Source organism: Salvelinus namaycush, chromosome 30 (genome assembly GCF_016432855.1).
Source record: "Salvelinus namaycush isolate Seneca chromosome 30, SaNama_1.0, whole genome shotgun sequence".
In the NCBI taxonomy this organism is placed as follows: Eukaryota; Metazoa; Chordata; class Actinopteri; order Salmoniformes; family Salmonidae; genus Salvelinus; species Salvelinus namaycush.
Genome location: NC_052336.1, coordinates 11980340 through 12000263, shown reverse-complemented (window position 1 = coordinate 12000263; position 19924 = coordinate 11980340). Strand labels below are relative to the sequence as shown.

The window sequence follows — 19924 nt, the reverse complement described above, 5'->3', positions numbered from 1 at the left end:
TGGACTAGAATAAATACATAGAGCAACGTGTTTACCTAATTACTAATCATCAAACATTTCGTAAAAATACACAGCATACACTAATCTAAAGACACAGATCCTGTGAATACAGACAATATTTCAGATTTTCTAAGTGTCTTACAGCGAAAACACAATAAATCGTTATATTAGCATAGCACATGTGCAAACATTACCCCAGCATTGATTCTAGCCAAAGAGAGCGATAACGTAAACATCGCCAAAATATATTAATTTTTTCACTAACCTTCTCAGAATTCTTCAGATGACACTCCTGTAACATCACATTACAACATACATATACAGTTTGTTCGAAAATGTGCATATTTAGCCACCAAAATCATGGTTAGACAATGAGAAAAGTAGCCCAGCTGGTCAGAAAATGTCGTGCGCCATATTAGACAGTGATCTAGTCGTATACATAAATACTCATAAACGTGACTAAAAAATATAGGGTGGACAGCGATTGATAGACAATTTAATTCTTAATACAATCGCTGATTTACATTTTTTAAATTATCCTTACTTTTCAATACAGTTTGCGCCAAGCGAAGCTACGTCTAACAAGATGGCGTCATAAGCCATTAACATTTTTCGACAGAAACACGATTTATCATAATAAATTGTTCCTACTTTGAGCTGTTCTTCCATCAGAATCTTGGGCAAAGAATCCTTTCTTGGGTCTAATCGTCTTTTGGTCGAAAGCTGTCCTCTTGCCATGTGGAAATGCCCACTGCGTTCAGCATGAACTGGAAACGTGCCCGGCGCTTCAAAGTGTCTCAGAAATAAATGTCCCAAAATCGCACTAAACGGATATAAATTGCTATAAAACGGTTTAAATTAACTACCTTATGATGTTTTTAACTCCTATAACGAGTAAAAATATGACCGGAGAAATATTACTGGCTACACTAATGCTTGGAAAAAGAGCAGGTCGGTGTCCACCGCGCGTCCGGCGCATCTGGAAAAGAGTTCCTACCTACACGTTTTTTTGTTTTATACTGGCTGTGATTGCGCAATCGACACCATTCAAAGCGTCATCACGTAAAGGCATCCAGGGGATAACTAGTGCTGTACCTGTTACTGTGAGGACGATAGACATGATATTTACCAAGACCCCATGAGCTGTATATACAGCCCCAATAATCCCTAAATAAAAGGGCAACACACAGGAGGTTGGTGGCACCTTATTTTATTTTATTTATTTTTATTTATTTCACCTTTATTAACCAGGTAGGCTAGTTGAGAACAAGTTCTCATTTAAACTGTGACCTGGCCAAGATAAAGCAAAGCAGTTCGACACATAGAACGACACAGAGTTACACATGGAGTAAAACACGCAGTCAATAATACAATAGAAAAGTCTATATACAGTGTGTGCAAATGAGGTAGGATAAGGGAGGTAAGCGAAATAATTACAATATAGCAATTAAACACTGGAGTGATAGATGTGCAGAAGATTAGTGTGCAAGTAAAGATACTGGGGTGCAAAGGAGCAAAATAAATAACAGTATGGGGGATGAGGTAGTTGGATGGGCTATTTACAGATGGGCTATGTACAGGTGCAGTGATCTGTGAGCTGCTCAGACAGCTGATGCTTAAAGTTAGTGAGGGAGATATGAGTCTCCAGCTTCAGTGATTTTTGCAGTTCGTTCCAATCATTGGCAGCAGAGAACTGGAAGGAAAGGCGTCCAATGGAGGAACTGGCTTTGGGGGTGACCAGTGAAATATACCTGCTGGAGCGCGTGCTACGGGTGGGTGCTGCTATGGTGACCAGTGAGCTAAGATAAGGCGGGGCTTTACCTAGCGAAGACATAGATGTCCTGGAGCCAGTGGATTTGGCGACGAATAAGAAGCGAGGGCCAGCCAACGTGAGCGTACAGGTCGCAGTGGTGGGGAGTAAATGGGGCTTTGGTGATAAAATGGATGGCACTGTGATAGACTACATCCAGTTTGCTGAGTAGAGTGTTGGGGGCTATTTTGTAAATGACATCGCCCAAGTCAAGAATCGGTAGGATAGTCCGATTTATGACGGTATGTTTGGCGGCATGAGTGAAGGAGGCTTTGTTGCGAAATAGGAAGCCGATTCTAGATTTCATTTTGGATTGGAGATGCTTAATGTGAGTCTGGAAGGAGAGTTTACAGTCTAACCAGACACCTAGCTATTTGTTGTTGTCCACATATTCTAAGTCAGAACCGTCCAGAGTAGTGATGCTGGACGGGCGGGCAGGTGTGGGCAGCGATCGGTTGAAGAGCATGCATTTAGTTTTACTTGCATTTAAGAGCAGTTTGAGGCCACGGAAGGAGAATTTTATGGCATTGAAGCTTGTCTGGATGTTTGTTAGCACAGTGTACAAAGAAGGGCCAGATGTATACAAAATGGTGTCGTCTGCGTAGAGGTGGATCAGTGAATCACCAGCAGCAAGAGCGACATCATTGATGTATAAAGAGAAAAGAGTCGGCCCGAGAATTTAACCCTGTGGCACTCCCATAGAGACTGCCAGAGGTCCGGACAACAGGCTCTCCAATTTGACACACTGAACTCTGTCTGCGAAGTAGTTGGTGAACCAGGCGAGGCAGTCATTTGAGAAACCAAGGCTGTTGAGTCTGCCGATAAGAATGTGGTGATTGACAGAGTCGAAGGCCTTGGCCAGGTCGATGAATACAGCTGCACAGTCTCTTATCGATGGCGGTTATGATATCATTTACGATCTTGAGCGTGGCTGAGGTGCACCCATGACCAGCTCGGAAACCAGATTGCATAGCGGGAAAGGTACGGTGGGATTCGAAATGGTCGGTGATCTGTTTGTTAACTTGGCTTTCGAAGACCTTAGAAAGGCAGGGTAGGATAGATATAGATCTGTAGCAGTTTGGGTCTAGAGTGTCTCCCCCTTTGAAGAGGGGGATGACCGTGGCAGCTTTCCAATCTTTGGGGATCTCAGACGATACGAAAGAGAGGTTGAACAGGCTAATAATAGGGGTTGTAACAATTTCGGCGGATCATTTTATAAAGAGAGGGTCCAGATTGTCTAGCCCGGCTGATTTGTAGGAGTCCAGATTTTGCAGCTCTTTCAGAACATCAGCTATCTGGATTTGGGTGAAAGAGAAATGGGGGAGGCTTGGGCAAGTTGCAGTGGGGGGTGCAGGGCTGTTGACCGGGGTAGGGTTAGCCAGGTGGAAAGCATGGCCAGCCGTAGAAAAATGCTTATTGATATTCTCAATTGTCATGGATTTATCGGTGGTGACAGTGTTTCCTAGCCTCAGTGATTCCTAGCCTCAGTGATTCCTAGCCTCAGTGATTCCTAGCCTCAGTGCAGTGGGCAGCTGGGAGGAGGGGCTCTTATTCTCCATGGACTTTAGTGTCCCCGAACTTTTTTGAGTTTGTGCTACAGGGTGCAAGTTTCTGTTTGAAAAAGCTAGCCTTTGCTTTCCTAACTGCCTGTGTATATTGGTTCCTAACTTCCCTGAAAAGTTGCATATTGCAGGTGCTATTCAATGCTAATGCAGAACGCCACAGGATGTTTTTGTGCTGGTCAAGGGCAGTCAGGTCTGGAGTGAACCAAGGGCTATATCTGTTCCTGGTTCTAAACCTTAACTGGGGAGGACTGGCTCGTGGTAATGGCTGGAGCGGCGTAAGTCAAATGGTATGATGTGCCATTTTCTCCGTTCAAGCCATTATTATGAGCCGTCCACTGCACTCCATAATTTTCTGCCTGCACCCACTGTAAATATCGCCATTTGCTTTGGAGGTTGAGTTGAGTATATCATTCAGCGCCGAGCTACCATTCTCCGTCAGAGGATCATAAAGATCCCAGAAACACAATAGAAAACCAGCTGGGGTAGCAGAACTAGGGGAGCCGTGGGAGTCAGAACACAACCTAGGCCCATAAGAGCACTTAGACGGTCCTTGTTCCTACTACTGTTCCATCTGTGGAAGAACACATTTACATCTTACCGACTTCCTCTTGGGACGCGGGCCAAGAGTGTCCAGCAGGGAGGAGGAGGGGAGGGGAGGAGGGGAGGGAGAATGGTATTGGGATGCAAAGCTCCAAGAGACCGTTTAAACTAGGAAGCTGGAGATGAACAACGGATTGTTTGTACAGTACGCCACCCAGACATTTGCTGTTCTATTGCCAGACATGGGGCTTTCGCCCCCACAAGAGAGGAGTTGGCTGGATTTGAATAGATGTGTGGTGTGTGGACAGGTGGAGGAGAAGTTAACTCTAGCTCTTTCTTTTGCGCTCTCTCCTTTACTCACACACACACGCACGCACACGCCTACACACACACATACACACACACACACACACACATCTACACACACCGACACACACGCACCTACACACACGCACCTACACACACGCACCTACACACACGCACACCTACACACACCCACGCACACCTACACACATACACACACACACACACACACACACACACACACACACACACACCTACACACACACGCCTACACGCACGCACGCACGCACACACACACCTACACACACGCACCTACGCACACGCACACACATTGCACGCACACACACACACATTGCACGCACACACACACACACACACACACACACACACACACACACACACACACACACACACACACACACACACACACACACACACACACACACAGAGGTGAGAGCGTTCTTTATCTTCTATTGACAGAGGCTTCTCAGGAGCTTAGGCTGTGGTTGGTCCGGTGTGTGTGTCTGTGTGTGTGTGTGTGTAGGTGTGTGTTTGTGTGTGAGCAGCCTGGTGGTAATTCCCTGGTTGTCTGAAGCTTTGATCCCTGTGCCACAGTGCTACAACACCTGTCTGACACCTTGACAGACCTCACTGGAACACCCACTGCAAAGCAATTAAAGGTGTGTGTTTCTGGTTGTGGGTGTGGGTGTGTATGTGTATGTGTCCGTGCACATCTGTCAGAGTGTCTGGCAGTCTCTCACCGCAATGTGTGTGTTTGTGTGTGTAAGTGTGTTGGGGGTGAGATGGCAAGGTGTTAGACTGCATCGTGTCTAGGGATCACCTCAACGAGAGGTATGGCAGTAGCACACCTCAAACCACTCAGCTTCTAGCCTGAGGAAAACCACCTCTCTGCCTCAAACCACTCAGCTTCTAACCTGAGGAAAACCACCTCTCTGCCTCAAACCACTCAGCTTCTAACCTGAGGAAAACCACCTCTCTGCCTCAAACCACTCAGCTTCTAACCTGAGGAAAACCACCTCTCTGCCTCAAACCACTCAGCTTCTAGCCTGAGGAAAACCACCTCTCTGCCTCAAACCACTCAGCTTCTAGCCTGAGGAAAACCACCTCTCTGCCTCAAACCACTCAGCTTCTAGCCTGAGGAAAACCACCTCTCTGCCTCAAACCACAGCTTCTAACCTGAGGAAAACCACCTCTCTGCCTCAAACCACTCAGCTTCTAACCTGAGGAAAACCACCTCTCTGCCTCAAACCACTCAGCTTCTAGCCTGAGGAAAACCACCTCTCTGCCTCAAACCACTCAGCTTCTAACCTGAGGAAAACCACCTCTGCTTTTTGGTCTTAATTTAAGGTAATTAACCGCATGATGGTTAGCAGTGTGATTAAGGTTAGGGTTAAGTTTAAAATCTGATTTTATGAATGTGTCTGTCAGCTAGTGACCACTCTGCAGAGCTGCCTCCAGAACAACATTCATGATGAAAAACGTTAACCTGCCTAAAAGATCAAGTGCAATTTGAAACTCATTTATCACGACACCACTCTGGTCACAAATCATACTTTTCTTCAAAACCCCTTTTTTGTGCCTCTCTTCCTGAGCCGTGTTAAATGGAGTTTGACAGCACAGCGTGCAGAGTAGTTTGCCAAACTCCTCAAGGAAGAATTGAACTGTCACTCACCAGCCTGCTTGGTACCGAGTTGGGTGTGTGTGTGTGTGTGTGTGTGTAGGTGTGTGTGTGTGTGTAGGTGTGTGTGTAGGTGTGTGTGTGTGTGTGTGTGTAGGTGGGTGTGTGTAGGTGTGTGTGTGTAGGTGTGTGTGTGTAGGTGTGTGTGTGTAGGTGTGTAGGTGTGTGTAGGTGTGTGTGTAGGTGTGTAGGTGTGTGTGTGTGTAGGTGTGTGTGTGTAGGTGTGTGTAGGTGTGTGTGTGTAGGTGTGTGTGTGTAGGTGTGTGTGTGTGTAGGTGTGTGTGTAGGTGTGTGTAGGTGTGTGTGTGTAGGTGTGTAGGTGTGTATAGGTGGGTGTGTAGGTGTGTAGGTGTGTTCAGATGCAGGTGTAATGAAATGAAACAACAACGTTCTAGTCATTAGCAGGTCTACACTCTTATCCAGAGTGACAGGTAGTGGATTCATCTTCAGCTACGTACGATAACCACATCTCACAGTCATAGTAAGTAAAACCTTCCTCAATAAATCAGCTATCACAAAAGTCAGTGTGAGTAATGTAAAGGCAAAGGGGGTTAGTGAAAGAAAAGTACGGTAGGGGGATATACATTTTTCCTTCAGGGAGGGGGAGGTGGGGGGACTGTGGGATTTATCATGCATAATTATGTCATTTCAACCTGATTTCAACTTGATTACTTGTACAAACGGGTGTCTGTTTGTGCACGGTACGTGTGTGTGTGTATCTGTGTATTTAAATGTGTGTGTTTTCCAACAGACCCTATCATCTCCACAGCTCCCACACCACATTTCAGTCGTTTAACTAGGCTTGCCACTGTCAAGGCTCATCGCTAATGCTAGGTAGCCTCCCGCGGTTAGCCACTCACTAAATCCAGTCAACTCCTTCAAACAGGAAGAGGCAGTACACCTGAGGCAGCAGGGTTGGAACCGTGTGATGATAGGTAGTTCCTGTGGACCCACTGCAGCTCACCAAGCCCTGCCAGTCTGATACACTTCAATGGTGCTACTGTATCTGGCCTGTTCTCTCTCTCTCTCTCTCTCTCTCTCTCTCTCTCTCTCTCTCTCTCTCTCTCTCTCTCTCTCTCTCTCTCTCTCTCTCTCTCTCTCTCTCTCTCTCTCTCTCTCTCTCTCTCTCTCTCTCTCTCTCTCTCGTTAATCAGCTCTCTCTTTCTCGCTCCTACATAAAACAGTCTGTCTATAAAACGCACACAAAATCCCTGGCCACTTTTTATTTTCTTTGATGTTCTCGCTTCCAAGTCTCCCTCTCTTCTGTTTTGCCAGGGAGCTAGAGAAAGAGGGAAAAAACGAGTGAGTGAATCATCCTGGAGGATTACCTGTTCTTTTGTCTCCCATGCTCAGTCAGCACTGAACATCTCCCACTCTGCGCGCAGTCGCTCTCCTCCTGTCTTCCTCTGTCGCTCCCTGCCAGATGGATGTGGGTTACAATGGAAATAGGACATTGATATGCTCCTACTGGGTGAACATGGGGGTTGTTGTGAGTTGGATGTAGGTGTGTATGTTTATGCCAATACCGAGATATACATACAGTATGTGCTTACAGGGTTTAGATACCTACGCAGGTGTAGGGTCCTCATTTGCGCCGCAGGAAAATACAGATGAGCTCCACGATTGACATAAATTCACTGAAAACCTGCACTAACACACGGTCATATTAAATGTACCACACTTTTCATGTAGCTACTTTTGGCCAGCTGATAGCATAACCACCAATCATGCAACATTACGGACTAAACGTTCAAGTCCTGTTGCTGCAGGATTATCTAGGAAAATACGGGTCAGATTATGATCCTACATCTGTACAGTATGCAGGGTAGAAGATGCTGATTACACTACATTACCATGTAGTGCTGTGGATATCCAAAATGGCCTGATAGCCTCTATACAGCACTCTGCTTTCATTCCCATAGTAGTCAGGAGTTGATGCCTGTACGGATATCACAGTCCACGAAACAGGAAAAAGACTTGGCAACTGCTTTGTATTCTGAACAGAGACACTCCATTAATGTTGTATTCCATACAGTATAGACGGAACACCTGCAGACTCTACAAGCAGCCCAACTAGCCTAGCGCTGGTCTGAAATGCAGGGCTAAATAACTACTGCTGGTCTACATCCTGCTGTTACTCCCTGAAGACCCCAGCTCTTTGAAGCCTTTCTGGGCCAGGGACACATACTGACCTGTTTGTTTAGTACATGCGGGGAGAAAAACTCTTTAAAAATGTAGGCTAGTGTCCCCCCCCCCCTCCCCATACCAATAGGACAGACAGCGCCATGCTCTGACATCTCAACACAAAGCTGGGTATTACAACTCTTACTGGTAGCAGCTGCTGCCTCAGAGGCACACTTGTCTTGATGGTGAAAACATAAAAGCAAAGCTGAGGACTAGAGGGGGACAGACTCTGAACGGGAATAGCAGCACCCTAATGCTGACTCTGTGTTTGGGAGTGCTGGTGGTTGTTGTGTGTACGGGGGAGTTGTGTATGTGCTTATCTCTCTGGCTGCATCTCTCTGGTTTGAACAGTCTGTCTGCTCTTGTTAATCATAGTCTGTACTGTTGATGTAAAATATGATACGTCCCTCAGCTCTTTCTATAGGAAAAGATGCTTCCAGTATAGGTTGTACCACAGGGGCACAAACATGCCAGCAGACTAAATTAACCAGGTTGACTCCTTTCATATTATGACGTTTTTGTGTGCATATTCAACCGCGCCTTAGGCAAGACATTACAACATTTAGCCCCCCAGTCGGAGTCCTAATCCGGGCTAAAATAATCTGTGTCAGGATGTAATTCACATGGTATGTCTTTTGATGTGGATTAGCTAGCCAAATCCTCTTAGCCAATAGCTCAGTAGAACTTTTTGGTGACACGGCAGTTCACAACTCCACACACCATTAACTCGTAGTAATGCTAATCTGTTTAAATCTGTGTTTTAGACTTTTAAACTACGTACTATCTGCTAGGGAGACAAGTTTAACAACCCCATGATGAAGTTAGTTCACACATGAGATCCTTGGGTGAAAAGATGTCCCAGAGACCTTGTTCAGGGTATGCTAAAGATGCTACTGCTAGGTGTTGGTTGTTAGTGTTGGGCTAATGCAGATTGATGTGACGTAATGGACTAGAGAGGGGTATACTACAAAGCAGGATCAATTAGTTAGCAAGCTAACTTTAATGAACAACCAGAAATAACTATTGAGTTTCTGGTGCGTTAAGAAAGTTTAACTTCGATACAGTGCCTTCGGAAAAGATTCAGACCCCTTGACTTTTTCCACATTTTGTTACATTACAGCCTTAATCTACAAATTCTTTTTAAATTTTTTATGTAATCAATCTACACACAATACCCCATAATGACCTAGCAAAAAAACTGAAATATAAGTATTCAGACCCTTTACTCAGTACTTTGTTGAAGCACCTTTGGCAGCGATTACAGCCTCGAGTCTTCTTGGGTATGATGCTACAAGCTTGGCACACCTGTATTTGGGGAGTTTCTCCCATTCTTCTGTGCAGATCCTCTCAAGCTCTGTCAGGTTGGATGGGGAGCATTGCTGCACAGCTATTTTAAAGTCTCTCCAGAGATGTTAGATCGGGTTCAAGGCCGGGCTTTGGCTAGGTCACTCAAGGACATTCAGAGACTTGTCCCGAAGCCACTCCTGCGCTGTCTTGGCTGTGTGCTTAGGGTCGTTGTCCTGTTGGAAGGTGAACGTTCGCCCCAGTCTGAGGTCCTGAGAGCTCTGGAGCAGGTTTTCATCAAGGATCTTTGTGTACTTTGCTCCGTTCATCTTTGCCTTGATCCTGACTAGTCTCCCAGTCCCTGCCACTGAAAAACAGCCCCACAGCATGATGCTGCTACCACCATGCTTCACCGTAGCGATGGTGCCAGGTTTCCTCCAGACGTGACGCCTGGCATTCAGGCCAAAGAGTTGAATCTTGGTTTCATCAGACCAGAGAATTGTTTCTCATGGTCAGAGTCTTTAGGTGCCTTTAGGTAAACTCCAAGCAGGCTGTCATGTGCCTTTTACTGAGGAGTGGCTTCCGTCTGGCCACTCTACCATAAAGGTCTGATTGGTGGATTGCTTTAGAGATGGTTGTCCTTCTGGAAGGTTGTCCCATCTCCACAAAGGAACTCTGGAGCTCTGTCAGAGTGACCATTGGGTTCTTGGTCACCTCCCTGATCAAGGTCCTTCTCCCCCGATTGCTCAGTTTGGCCGGACACTAGGAATTGTCTTGGTGGTTCCAAACTTCTTCCTTTTAAGAATGATGGAGGCCACTGTGTTCTTGGGTACTTTCAATGTTGCAGAAATGTTTTGGTACCCTTCCCCATATCAGTGCCTCGACACAATCCTGTCTCTGAGCTCTTAGGACAATTCCTTCAACCTCATGGCATGGTTTTTGCTCTGACATGCAGTGTCAACTGTGGGACCTTATATAGACAGGTGTGTGCCTTTCCAAATCATGTCCAATCAATTTAATTTACCACAGGTGTGGACTCCAATCAAGTTGTAGAAACATCTCATGGATTATCCCTGGAAACAGGATGCACCTGAGCTCAATTTCGAGTCTCATAGCAAAGGGTCTGAATACTTATGTAAATAGGGTATTTCTGTTTTTTAATTTGACAAGAGTTGCAAAAATGTAAAAAAACAACTGTTTTTGCTTTGTCATTATCCGGTATTGTGTGTATAATGCTGAGGATTTTTATTTCTTTAGAATAAGGCTGTAACGTAACAAAATGTGTGAAAAAGTCAAGGGGTCTGAATACTTTCCGAAGGCACTGTATGTGTTTCTGTTTGTTGAGTCAATTAGGACATGCCCATTTCAAGTTTATCTTTCCCAAGATAAAGATACAACAACAAAAAAACTGAATATTTAGGCAAGTTAGTTGTCTCACTAATTGATTCGGCTTTGTAGTACATTACTCAGGTATGACTGATATGCTAAACATAAAGAAAAGTGACATGTTAAAACGATCAAAAACTACAAAATCAACTTTTAATATTCTCCACATTCAGTATAAGGTTTAGATTTGCATAGTTGAATTATGATAATGAGGTAGCTGTGGCAGACGGAGGATTTTCAATGAACCATCATTTCTCACTAATGTTGATCTATTACTCCTTTAGTGATCATTTATTACATAAAACATCATTTAGCCCCAAAATACACGTCTCCTTCTGAAGTGACATTTTTTTATTTTTTATATATCTCCTTAAAATGCTCTATCATTGGTGAGTTAGTACGACAGGGATCATGTCACATAGTAGTGCACTGTAAGAGTCATTATAACATCAGGATCAGTGACACTTCAGAGGATTGCTAGCAGACACCCGCTATGCTTTACCCTTAATTCCTAAGCATTTGATCAAGTGCAGCCTGATCCCAAACTTAATACAGGTTTGTGTTGGAAGAGAGCTCCATTTGTGTAAAAACATCTACTCTGTCACAGTCCCTCGCCGCTGTGATACGTGAACACCATCCAGCGCCATCAAATAACTCGCAATAAGGGAAGAAAAAGAGCCTGACTCATTTAAATCCTCTGCTCAATATTCTTTATCCTTTAAGGTTCTTTATAATTTAATAAACAGGATTATAGTCGTCGGTTAGAGCGGAGCGAGGCTCGTTCCACATTTTCTGTTTCAGCCTGAACTCCACACACACACAGTCTTATTAAGCCTTGTAAGATTACAGCCCTTAATCTTCAGGAACACATGTTGCGAAGAATAAAAGCAATTTTATTTGGGAAACCGGAGTCCAAGTTTAGCAGGAAATGAGCTTTCTCCATAATCTCATCTTTCGCTTTTTTAAGTAAATGAAAAGTCCTGTTATATAACGCGGCTCCTGTTCTGTTCTCTGTGTGTGTGTGTGTGTGTCCAAGAATGCATGAATGACAATATGTGTGTGTTAGTGTATTGTCACAGACAATAACACACACACACACACACACTTGCGGGATTTGTTGGTAAATACCTCAGGTTTTACATGCAAACCAGTCTTTGATTGAGCGGGATTTAATCCACCTGTTTTGGAACAGACGGGCTTCAGATGAATGTATTTATTCTCATCTGCCCTTCTCCACCTCCCTTCTTCCTCCAACCCTTCCAAATACTGCACATTTCTGGCCCATGTTCACTGCACTTTGCGGAGAGAGCGCGCGGTGCAAAGATGACGATAAGCCAAAGCTTTAAATCCCAGACTTAGCTGTCTTATCGAGAGCTGCAGGAGCGAACAGAGCGCTTTAATGGGGGATGTGTGTGTCGTCTGGGATTTAACTGCAAATGCATTAAGATTCCTTTCCTACTGCGCTGGCACATTTTCCACCATCACATATTTCAGCTTAAAGCATTTTTTTCCTACAGAATTACACTTTCAGCTCCTAATAAATTAGATTGACGACATGCTGTCGCTGTGATGTCACGGGTCATATTTCAGGGCAGAGAAACCCGTCAGTAGCAGATGTACAGTAGATGTATTTATCCCTGTACTGCATTCATCTACTGTAGTTAGTGTCTTTTCTTTGCAAGATGCCATATCAATGATTTCTATGGGAGGGGGGAAAAAAGCTGAAAGCAAAAACCACTCGACAAATCCATTTAGGGAGAATTTTTTGCCGTTAAAGTTTTGGCTGCAGTGTCAAGTAACGGAGAAATATCTATTTGGGAGCGCAGTGGGGGGCCGAGCAGCTGCAGAGTAAAGCTGCTCCAATCATTCCCCGACTGCCTGTTTGTTTTCTTGACGGAAACGCTTCCTGACACACCCCCCCTCGCTCCAGATTGCGCCGAACACGTCAGATGGTAAATTATTTCAATTTAATCTCCTTCAAATGAGCTGTTTACACGGATCCCATTAAGACACAGCCACTTGATGTAGAGGGAAATAGAAGCCAGACTGGAGCAACACATTAGATCCTACCACTTTATAAAGGCAGATGTATAATCTGTTTACCATGTATTACCACCTATCGAAGAGGTTAAGGGTCAGAGGTCCATTTGACAGGGTTTAAGAAAAGCAGAGGTATTAATGGACATCCGTTACAATGATCTGATCATCCAGAGTGTCATTCAGAGAAAGCCTATCAAACTCATTGGCACAGTCAGTAAAGCAGTGGCAATACTTCACCTCACTCCTGATTGTAAATCATCATACCAAGTAATGCTACTGTGTCTTGGCAGTCAGTAGCAGGTAATCAGTCCACTTTGTCCAGTCCAATAAGTCAAACTGTAATTGAATGTGACAAACAGGGCAATATGAGTTGACACTAAACAGATGTAAAGGGCAGTACTGCGTGGCAGTACTGGCAGCCTCATACAATGGCAGTGCCCCAGGTTGGAGCTGGATGGCACGAGGAGCTCGGTCTCTGGCCTGGCACTGTCCCCCCAGGGTGTCACCCATGCCCCTGCCAGTATCCATGTCCTGTTATCTCTGCTCACACACTGCCCCCCCTCTCCTGTGATCACTCAGGTGCACACACATGGGCGTAATGAACTCCTACGTAGACTTTAACACTTCACTGGGCTCCTCGCTCAGACAAATGCCAAAACAAATCTTGTCATAATTAGCCATAATCCAGCTCATTACCGTCTGCTTAATTATCCTATTAATAACCTCCGTTCCCTGTGAGAGCTTGTTTGCGGCGGCAGGCAAATGTTTGTTCCTAAATGAGCAAACACAGGAAGACAACAGCACTGTTCAAACACGAGGGCTTTGACAATGTAAAACAGGGCAGGATTAATACTCAGTCGATGCGGATGTGGCTTATCTCCCGCTCTCCGCTCCGACTGGCTCTGTTAGCTATCCTGGGGCTCTGACAGACAGGTGATAGGCCAGGTCGGGCAGCCAGGTTTAGAATAGGAGAGCAGTAGTGCTCTTAGAGAGGATAAAGAGTAATTTCAGACCACACTGTTAGAGGATGAAGAGTAATTTCAGACCACGCTGTTAGAGAGGATAAAGAGTCATTTCAGACCACACTGTTAGAGGATAAAGAGTCATTTCAGACCACGCTGTTAGAGGATAAAGAGTCATTTCAGACCACACTGTTAGAGGATAAAGAGTCATTTCAGACCACGCTGTTAGAGAGGATAAAGAGTAATTTCAGACCACGCTGTTAGAGAGGATGAAGAGTCTTTTCAGACCACGTTGTTAGAGGATAAAGAGTTATTTCATGCCACGCTGTTAGAGGATAAAGAGTTATTTCAGACCACGCTGTTAGAGGATAAAGAGTTATTTCAGACCACGCTGTTAGAGGAAAAAGAGTCATTTCAGACCACGCTGTTAGAGGATAAAGAGTTATTTCAGACCACGCTGTTAGAGGATAAAGAGTCATTTCAGACCACGCTGTTAGAGGATGAAGAGTCATTTCAGACCACGCTGTTAGAGGATGAAGAGTCATTTCAGACCACGCTGTTAGAGGATAAAGAGTTATTTCAGACCACGCTGTTAGAGGATAAAGAGTCATTTCAGACCACGCTGTTAGAGGATAAAGAGTCATTTCAGACCACGCTGTTAGAGGATGAAGAGTCATTTCAGACCACGCTGTTAGAGGATAAAGAGTTATTTCAGACCACACTGTTAGAGGATGAAGAGTAATTTCAGACCACGCTGTTAGAGGATAAAGAGTTATTTCAGACCACGCTGTTAGAGGATAAAGAGTCATTTCAGACCACGCTGTTAGAGGATGAAGAGTCATTTCAGACCACGCTGTTAGAGGATAAAGAGTCATTTCAGACCACGCTGTTAGAGGATGAAGAGTCATTTCAGACCACGCTGTTAGAGGATAAAGAGTCATTTCAGACCACGCTGTTATAGGATAAAGAGTTATTTCAGACCACACTGTTAGAGGATGAAGAGTTATTTCAGACCACGCTGTTAGAGGATGAAGAGTCATTTCAGACCACGCTGTTAGAGGATAAAGAGTCATTTCAGACCACGCTGTTAGAGGATAAAGAGTCATTTCAGACCACGCTGTTAGAGGATAAAGAGTCATTTCAGACCACGCTGTTAGAGGATAAAGAGTCATTTCAGACCACACTGTTAGAGGATGAAGAGTCATTTCAGACCACACTGTTAGAGGATGAAGAGTTATTTCAGACCACGCTGTTAGAGGATGAAGAGTCATTTCAGACCACGCTGTTAGAGGATAGAGTTATTTCAGACCACGCTGTTAGAGGATAAAGAGTCATTTCAGACCACGCTGTTAGAGGATGAAGAGTCATTTCAGACCACGCTGTTAGAGGATAAAGAGTCATTTCAGACCACGCTGTTAGAGGATAAAGAGTTATTTCAGACCACACTGTTAGAGGATAAAGAGTTATTTCAGACCACACTGTTAGAGGATTGTAACGTCCTGACCAGAGTTCTTATGTGTTTTGCTTGTTTAGTGTTGGTCAGGACGTGAGCTGGGTGGGAATTCTATGTTGTGTGTCTAGTTCGTCTGTTTCTATGTTCAGCCTGATATGGTTCTCAATCAGAGACAGCTGTCAATCGTTGTCCCTGATTGAGAATCATATATAGGTGGCTTGTTTTGTGTTGGGGATTGTGGGTGGTTGTTTCCTGTCTTTGTGTTTTGTCTGCACCAGCAAGGACTGTGACGGTTAGTGTGTTTTGTCAGTTTGTATCGTGTTTTTGTTTTGTCTATTAAATTTCATTATGTCTAATTACCACGCTGCACATTGGTCCTCTGATCCTTCTCGCCTCTCCTCGTCTGAGGAGGAGGACGAAGTAGACTGCCGTTACAAGGATGAAGAGTCATTTCAGACCACACTGTTAGAGGATAAAGAGTCATTTCAGACCACGCTGTTAGAGGATGAAGAGTCATTTCAGACCACGCTGTTAGAGGATGAAGAGTTATTTCAGACCACACTGTTAGAGGATGAAGAGTTATTTCAGACCACGCTGTTAGAGGATGAAGAGTCATTTCAGACCAGGCTGTTAGAGGATAAAGAGTCATTTCAGCGTTATACCTCTTGACCTTTCTTTCCCTTTATTCTTATTTTTTCAGATGAGGGTGATTGATACAGTTAGGTTTTTTTTTAAACTGGACTGGGTTAATTAATGGCTGTTTTCATTTGTTTGTTCAGGATCTAAATAAATTAAAACGTATTGAAGACGTAACGAGGAGAAATTAGAATGAAATGATTACAGTGGCAAGAAAAAGTATGTGAACCCTTTGGAATTACATGGATTTCTGCATAAATTGGTCATCAAATTTGATCTGACCCTCATCTAAGTCACAACAATAGACAAACACAGTCTGCTTAAACTAATAACACAAACAATTATACGTTTTCATGTCTTTATTGAACACAACGTGTAAACATTCACAGTTCAGGGTGGGAAAAGTATGTGAACCCTTGGATTTAATAACTGGTTGACCCTCCTTTGGCAGCAATAACCTCAACCAAATGTTTTTTGTTGTTGCAGATCAGACCTGCACAACAGTCAGGAGGAATTTTGGAACATTCCTCTTTACAAAACTGTTTCAGTTCAGCAATATTCTTGGGATGTCTGGTGTGAACTGCTCTCTTGAGGTCATGCCACTGCATCTTAATCGGGTTGAGGTCAGGACTCTGACTGGGCCACTCCAGAAGGCGTATTTTCTTCTGTTGAAGCCATTCTGTTGTTGATTTACTTCTGTGTTTTGGGTAGTTGTCCTGTTGCATCACCCAACTTCTGTTGACCTTCAATTGGCAGACAGATAGCCTTACATTCTCCTGCAAAAAGTATTGATAAACTTGGGAATTCATTTTTCTGTCTATGATAGCAAACTGTCCAGGCCCTGAGGCAGCAAAGCAGCCCCAAACCATGATGCTCCCTCCACCATACTTTACAGTTGGGATGAGGCTTTGATGTTGGTGTGCTGTGACTTTTTTTCTCTACACATAGTGTTGTGTGTTCCTTCCAAACAACTCCACTTTAGTTTCATCTGTCCACAAAATATTTTGCCAGTAGCGCTGTGGAACGTCCAGGTGCTCCTTTGCGATCTTCAGACAGCAGTGGCTTCTTCTGTGGTGTTCTCCCATGAACACCATTCTTGTTTAGTGTTTTACGTATCGTAGACTCGTCAACAGAGATGTTAGCATGTTCCAGAGATTTCTATAAGTCTTTAGCTGACACTCTAGGATTCTTCTTAACCTCATTGAGCATTCTGCGCTGTGCTCTTGCAGTCATCTTTGCAGGACGGCCACTCCTAGGGAGAGTAGCAACAGTGCTGAACTTTCTCCATTTATAGACAATTTGTTTTACCTTGGACTGATGAACATCAAGGCTTTTAGAGATACTTTGTAACCCTTTCCAGCTTTATGCAAGTCAACAATTCTTAATCTTAGGTCTTCTGAGATCTCTTTTGTTTGAGGCATGGTTCACATCAGGCAATGCTTCTTGTGAATAGCAAACTCAAATTTTGTGAGTGTTTTGTATAGGGCAGGGCAACTCTAACCAACATCTCCAATCTCATCTCATTGATTGGACTCCAGGTTAGCTGACTCCAATTAGCTTTTGGAGAAGTCATTAGTCTAGGGGTTCACATATGTTTTCCAACCTACACTGTGAATTTTTAAATTATGTATTCAATATAGACAAGTAAAATACAATTTGTGTGTTATTAGTTTAAGCACACTGTGTGTGTCTATTGTTGTGACTTAGATGATGGCCAGATCAAATGTTATGACCAATTTATGCAGAAATCCAGGTAATTCAAAAAGGGTTCACATACTTTTTCTTGCCACTGTATAATATCATTAAAATCAATTTTTTTGCATGTTAGGTAAACCATTCCATTAGTATGTGTTAGTGGACTAGTGTTAGCCTTTATTAGCATGTATGTTAGACTCACTTTATTTGGATAGTCCGGATGTTTAATCTCTAGATGCTCTACAGATGGTCATACTATCAATAAACTGTCTGTTGATAACGCAACTGCTTGCTAAGGTTAGGGTTAGAATAAGGGTTAGGGTAAGGGTTAGGATAAGGGCTTTAGAGCTAGGGTTAGGGTTAGGGTTAGAATAAGGGTTAGGGTTAGGGTTAGGATAAGGGCTTTAGAGCTAGGGTTAGGGTTAGGATAAGGGTTAGGGTTAGGGTTAGGATAAGGGCTTTAGAGTTAGGGTTAGTAGATAGTTGGTTGAAATGTTACTGATAGTCTGTAGCACGTCTACAGATGAACTATCCAAATAAAGTGTTACCTATGTTAGCCTATACTATCTGCTCTTCACAACCACTCAACATTACCTGACCTCTGTGAAGAGAGATCGATTCCCTGGCATTAACATCCTCACCTGTCAATCATCTGTCAAACCCCTCCCCCTTACGACAAGCAAACCTGCCCTGTCCATTCTCACTCTATCCGTCTCAGCTAACTCCAATTAAATAAAGAGGTGAATTACTACCCCTGACACGTGGATCCAAACCCCTTCCTCCCTCCATCACTTCTCTCTATCCTCATCAGCAGTCAGGTCCAAGGTCTATAGCCCAGGCCCAGACTCCCCAGAGGGCCTCTAAGACCGACCAGCCAACAGCAGCAAGCTAGCCCTTCCTCTCTGCGAGTGGCTGGCGTGTACGAGCTGTATGAATAAAGCATGGTCCTTACAGCTCAGTGAAACCTCAGCCACTGTAAGCAGACACGGGGCTGAGGCAATCCAGACCACATCCTCATTCAGTCACCGTGGCCGGTCCGACCTCTCCCATCTGGCATTCAGCTCCTCAGCCTCTTATATAATGAATGACCCCTATATGATGAACACACACAGAACCACACAGTATGCAAGCAAGCATGCGTGCACAGACACACACATGTATAAACACACACACACACACACACACACACACACACACACACACACACACACACACACACACACACACACACACACACACACACACAGTAAATACACACGCACACACACATACAGTAAATACACACACGCACACAAACACACACACATGCATGTATAAACACACACACACACCCACACATACAGTAAATACACACACACATGCACCACACACACACACACATGCATGCAAATACAGTATATATGCATGCATGCATTCACACAATCTCACTCTCGCTCTCTTTTACTTAATCCCTCCCTTGGTGTGAAACGGCAACGTATGGCCTCTGATGCATGGAGCACAAACTCCTCCGTAGCTGTTCACTGTCTTGGCTGGAAGTCCCTGTGCACAAACTCAGTTAGCACCTCAATATTTAACAGCAGTTTCCTTTCCCTCAGTAAAACCTACACACACTAGTCTATTGAATTGGTCAGAGCTGGTTGGTCTGAGCAACTATTCAGATTGAAAGGTGTTGAAGGTTCAGGGTTGGTGGGTTGCTGTGAGTGATTTCTATCGGAGGGGGTTAAAGCTGAAAGAAAAAAACACTCGACAAATTCATTTAGGACTGAGACTGAGGACGACCGACAGTGTGAGACTGAGGACGACCGACAGTGTGAGACTGAGGACGACAGACAGTGTGAGATTGAGGACGACAGACAGTGTGAGACTGAGGACGACAGACAGAGTGAGGACGACAGACAGAGTGAGACTCAGGACGACAGACAGAGTGAGACTCAGGACGACAGACAGAGTGAGACTCAGGACGACAGACAGAGTGTGAGAAACAGAGTTCAAGACAAGAAACAGAAGAAGAAATCTAGGATCAATAGATGTTCCTTGCTAGTAAAAACCGGCAGACATATTGAAATCTAGAAGAAAGGTAAATAATTGATGGCATCTCTTTTTCACTTTGCTTCAGATGTTTCGTGTCTCCTCCAGATGGGATCACTAGTGAAGGGGGTTAGATCTTGGAAAAGTATCAATGATTCATAAAAATATCATGAGCGCTGCTTGCTTACAAAAGGAGTAAGTAATCTGTGTGTGTGTCGGCTGATGGATACCTCAAAGGACAGGCTAGACCCAGAAGATAAAGAAGGAGTGCAACACCACACAACAACAAGAACAGAGGTTAAAAAGAGAGGATAAACAAAGAAAGAGAGAGACAGTAAA

General features: G+C 44.1%; 1 protein-coding gene across 1 annotated transcript in view; it reads left to right on the top strand.

Annotated features, from left to right (window-relative positions):
• Window positions 1-19719, top strand: part of LOC120024800 (mucin-5B-like) — a 75026-nt gene extending 55307 nt beyond the window's left edge. Inside the window, exons 28-30 of the mRNA XM_038969128.1 lie at window positions 12702-12723; window positions 19318-19505; window positions 19694-19719. Coding sequence (XP_038825056.1) covers window positions 12702-12723; window positions 19318-19505; window positions 19694-19719 — 236 coding nt within the window. The remainder of the gene's footprint in view (window positions 1-12701; window positions 12724-19317; window positions 19506-19693) is intronic.
• The last annotated feature ends 205 nt before the right edge of the window (window positions 19720-19924 follow it).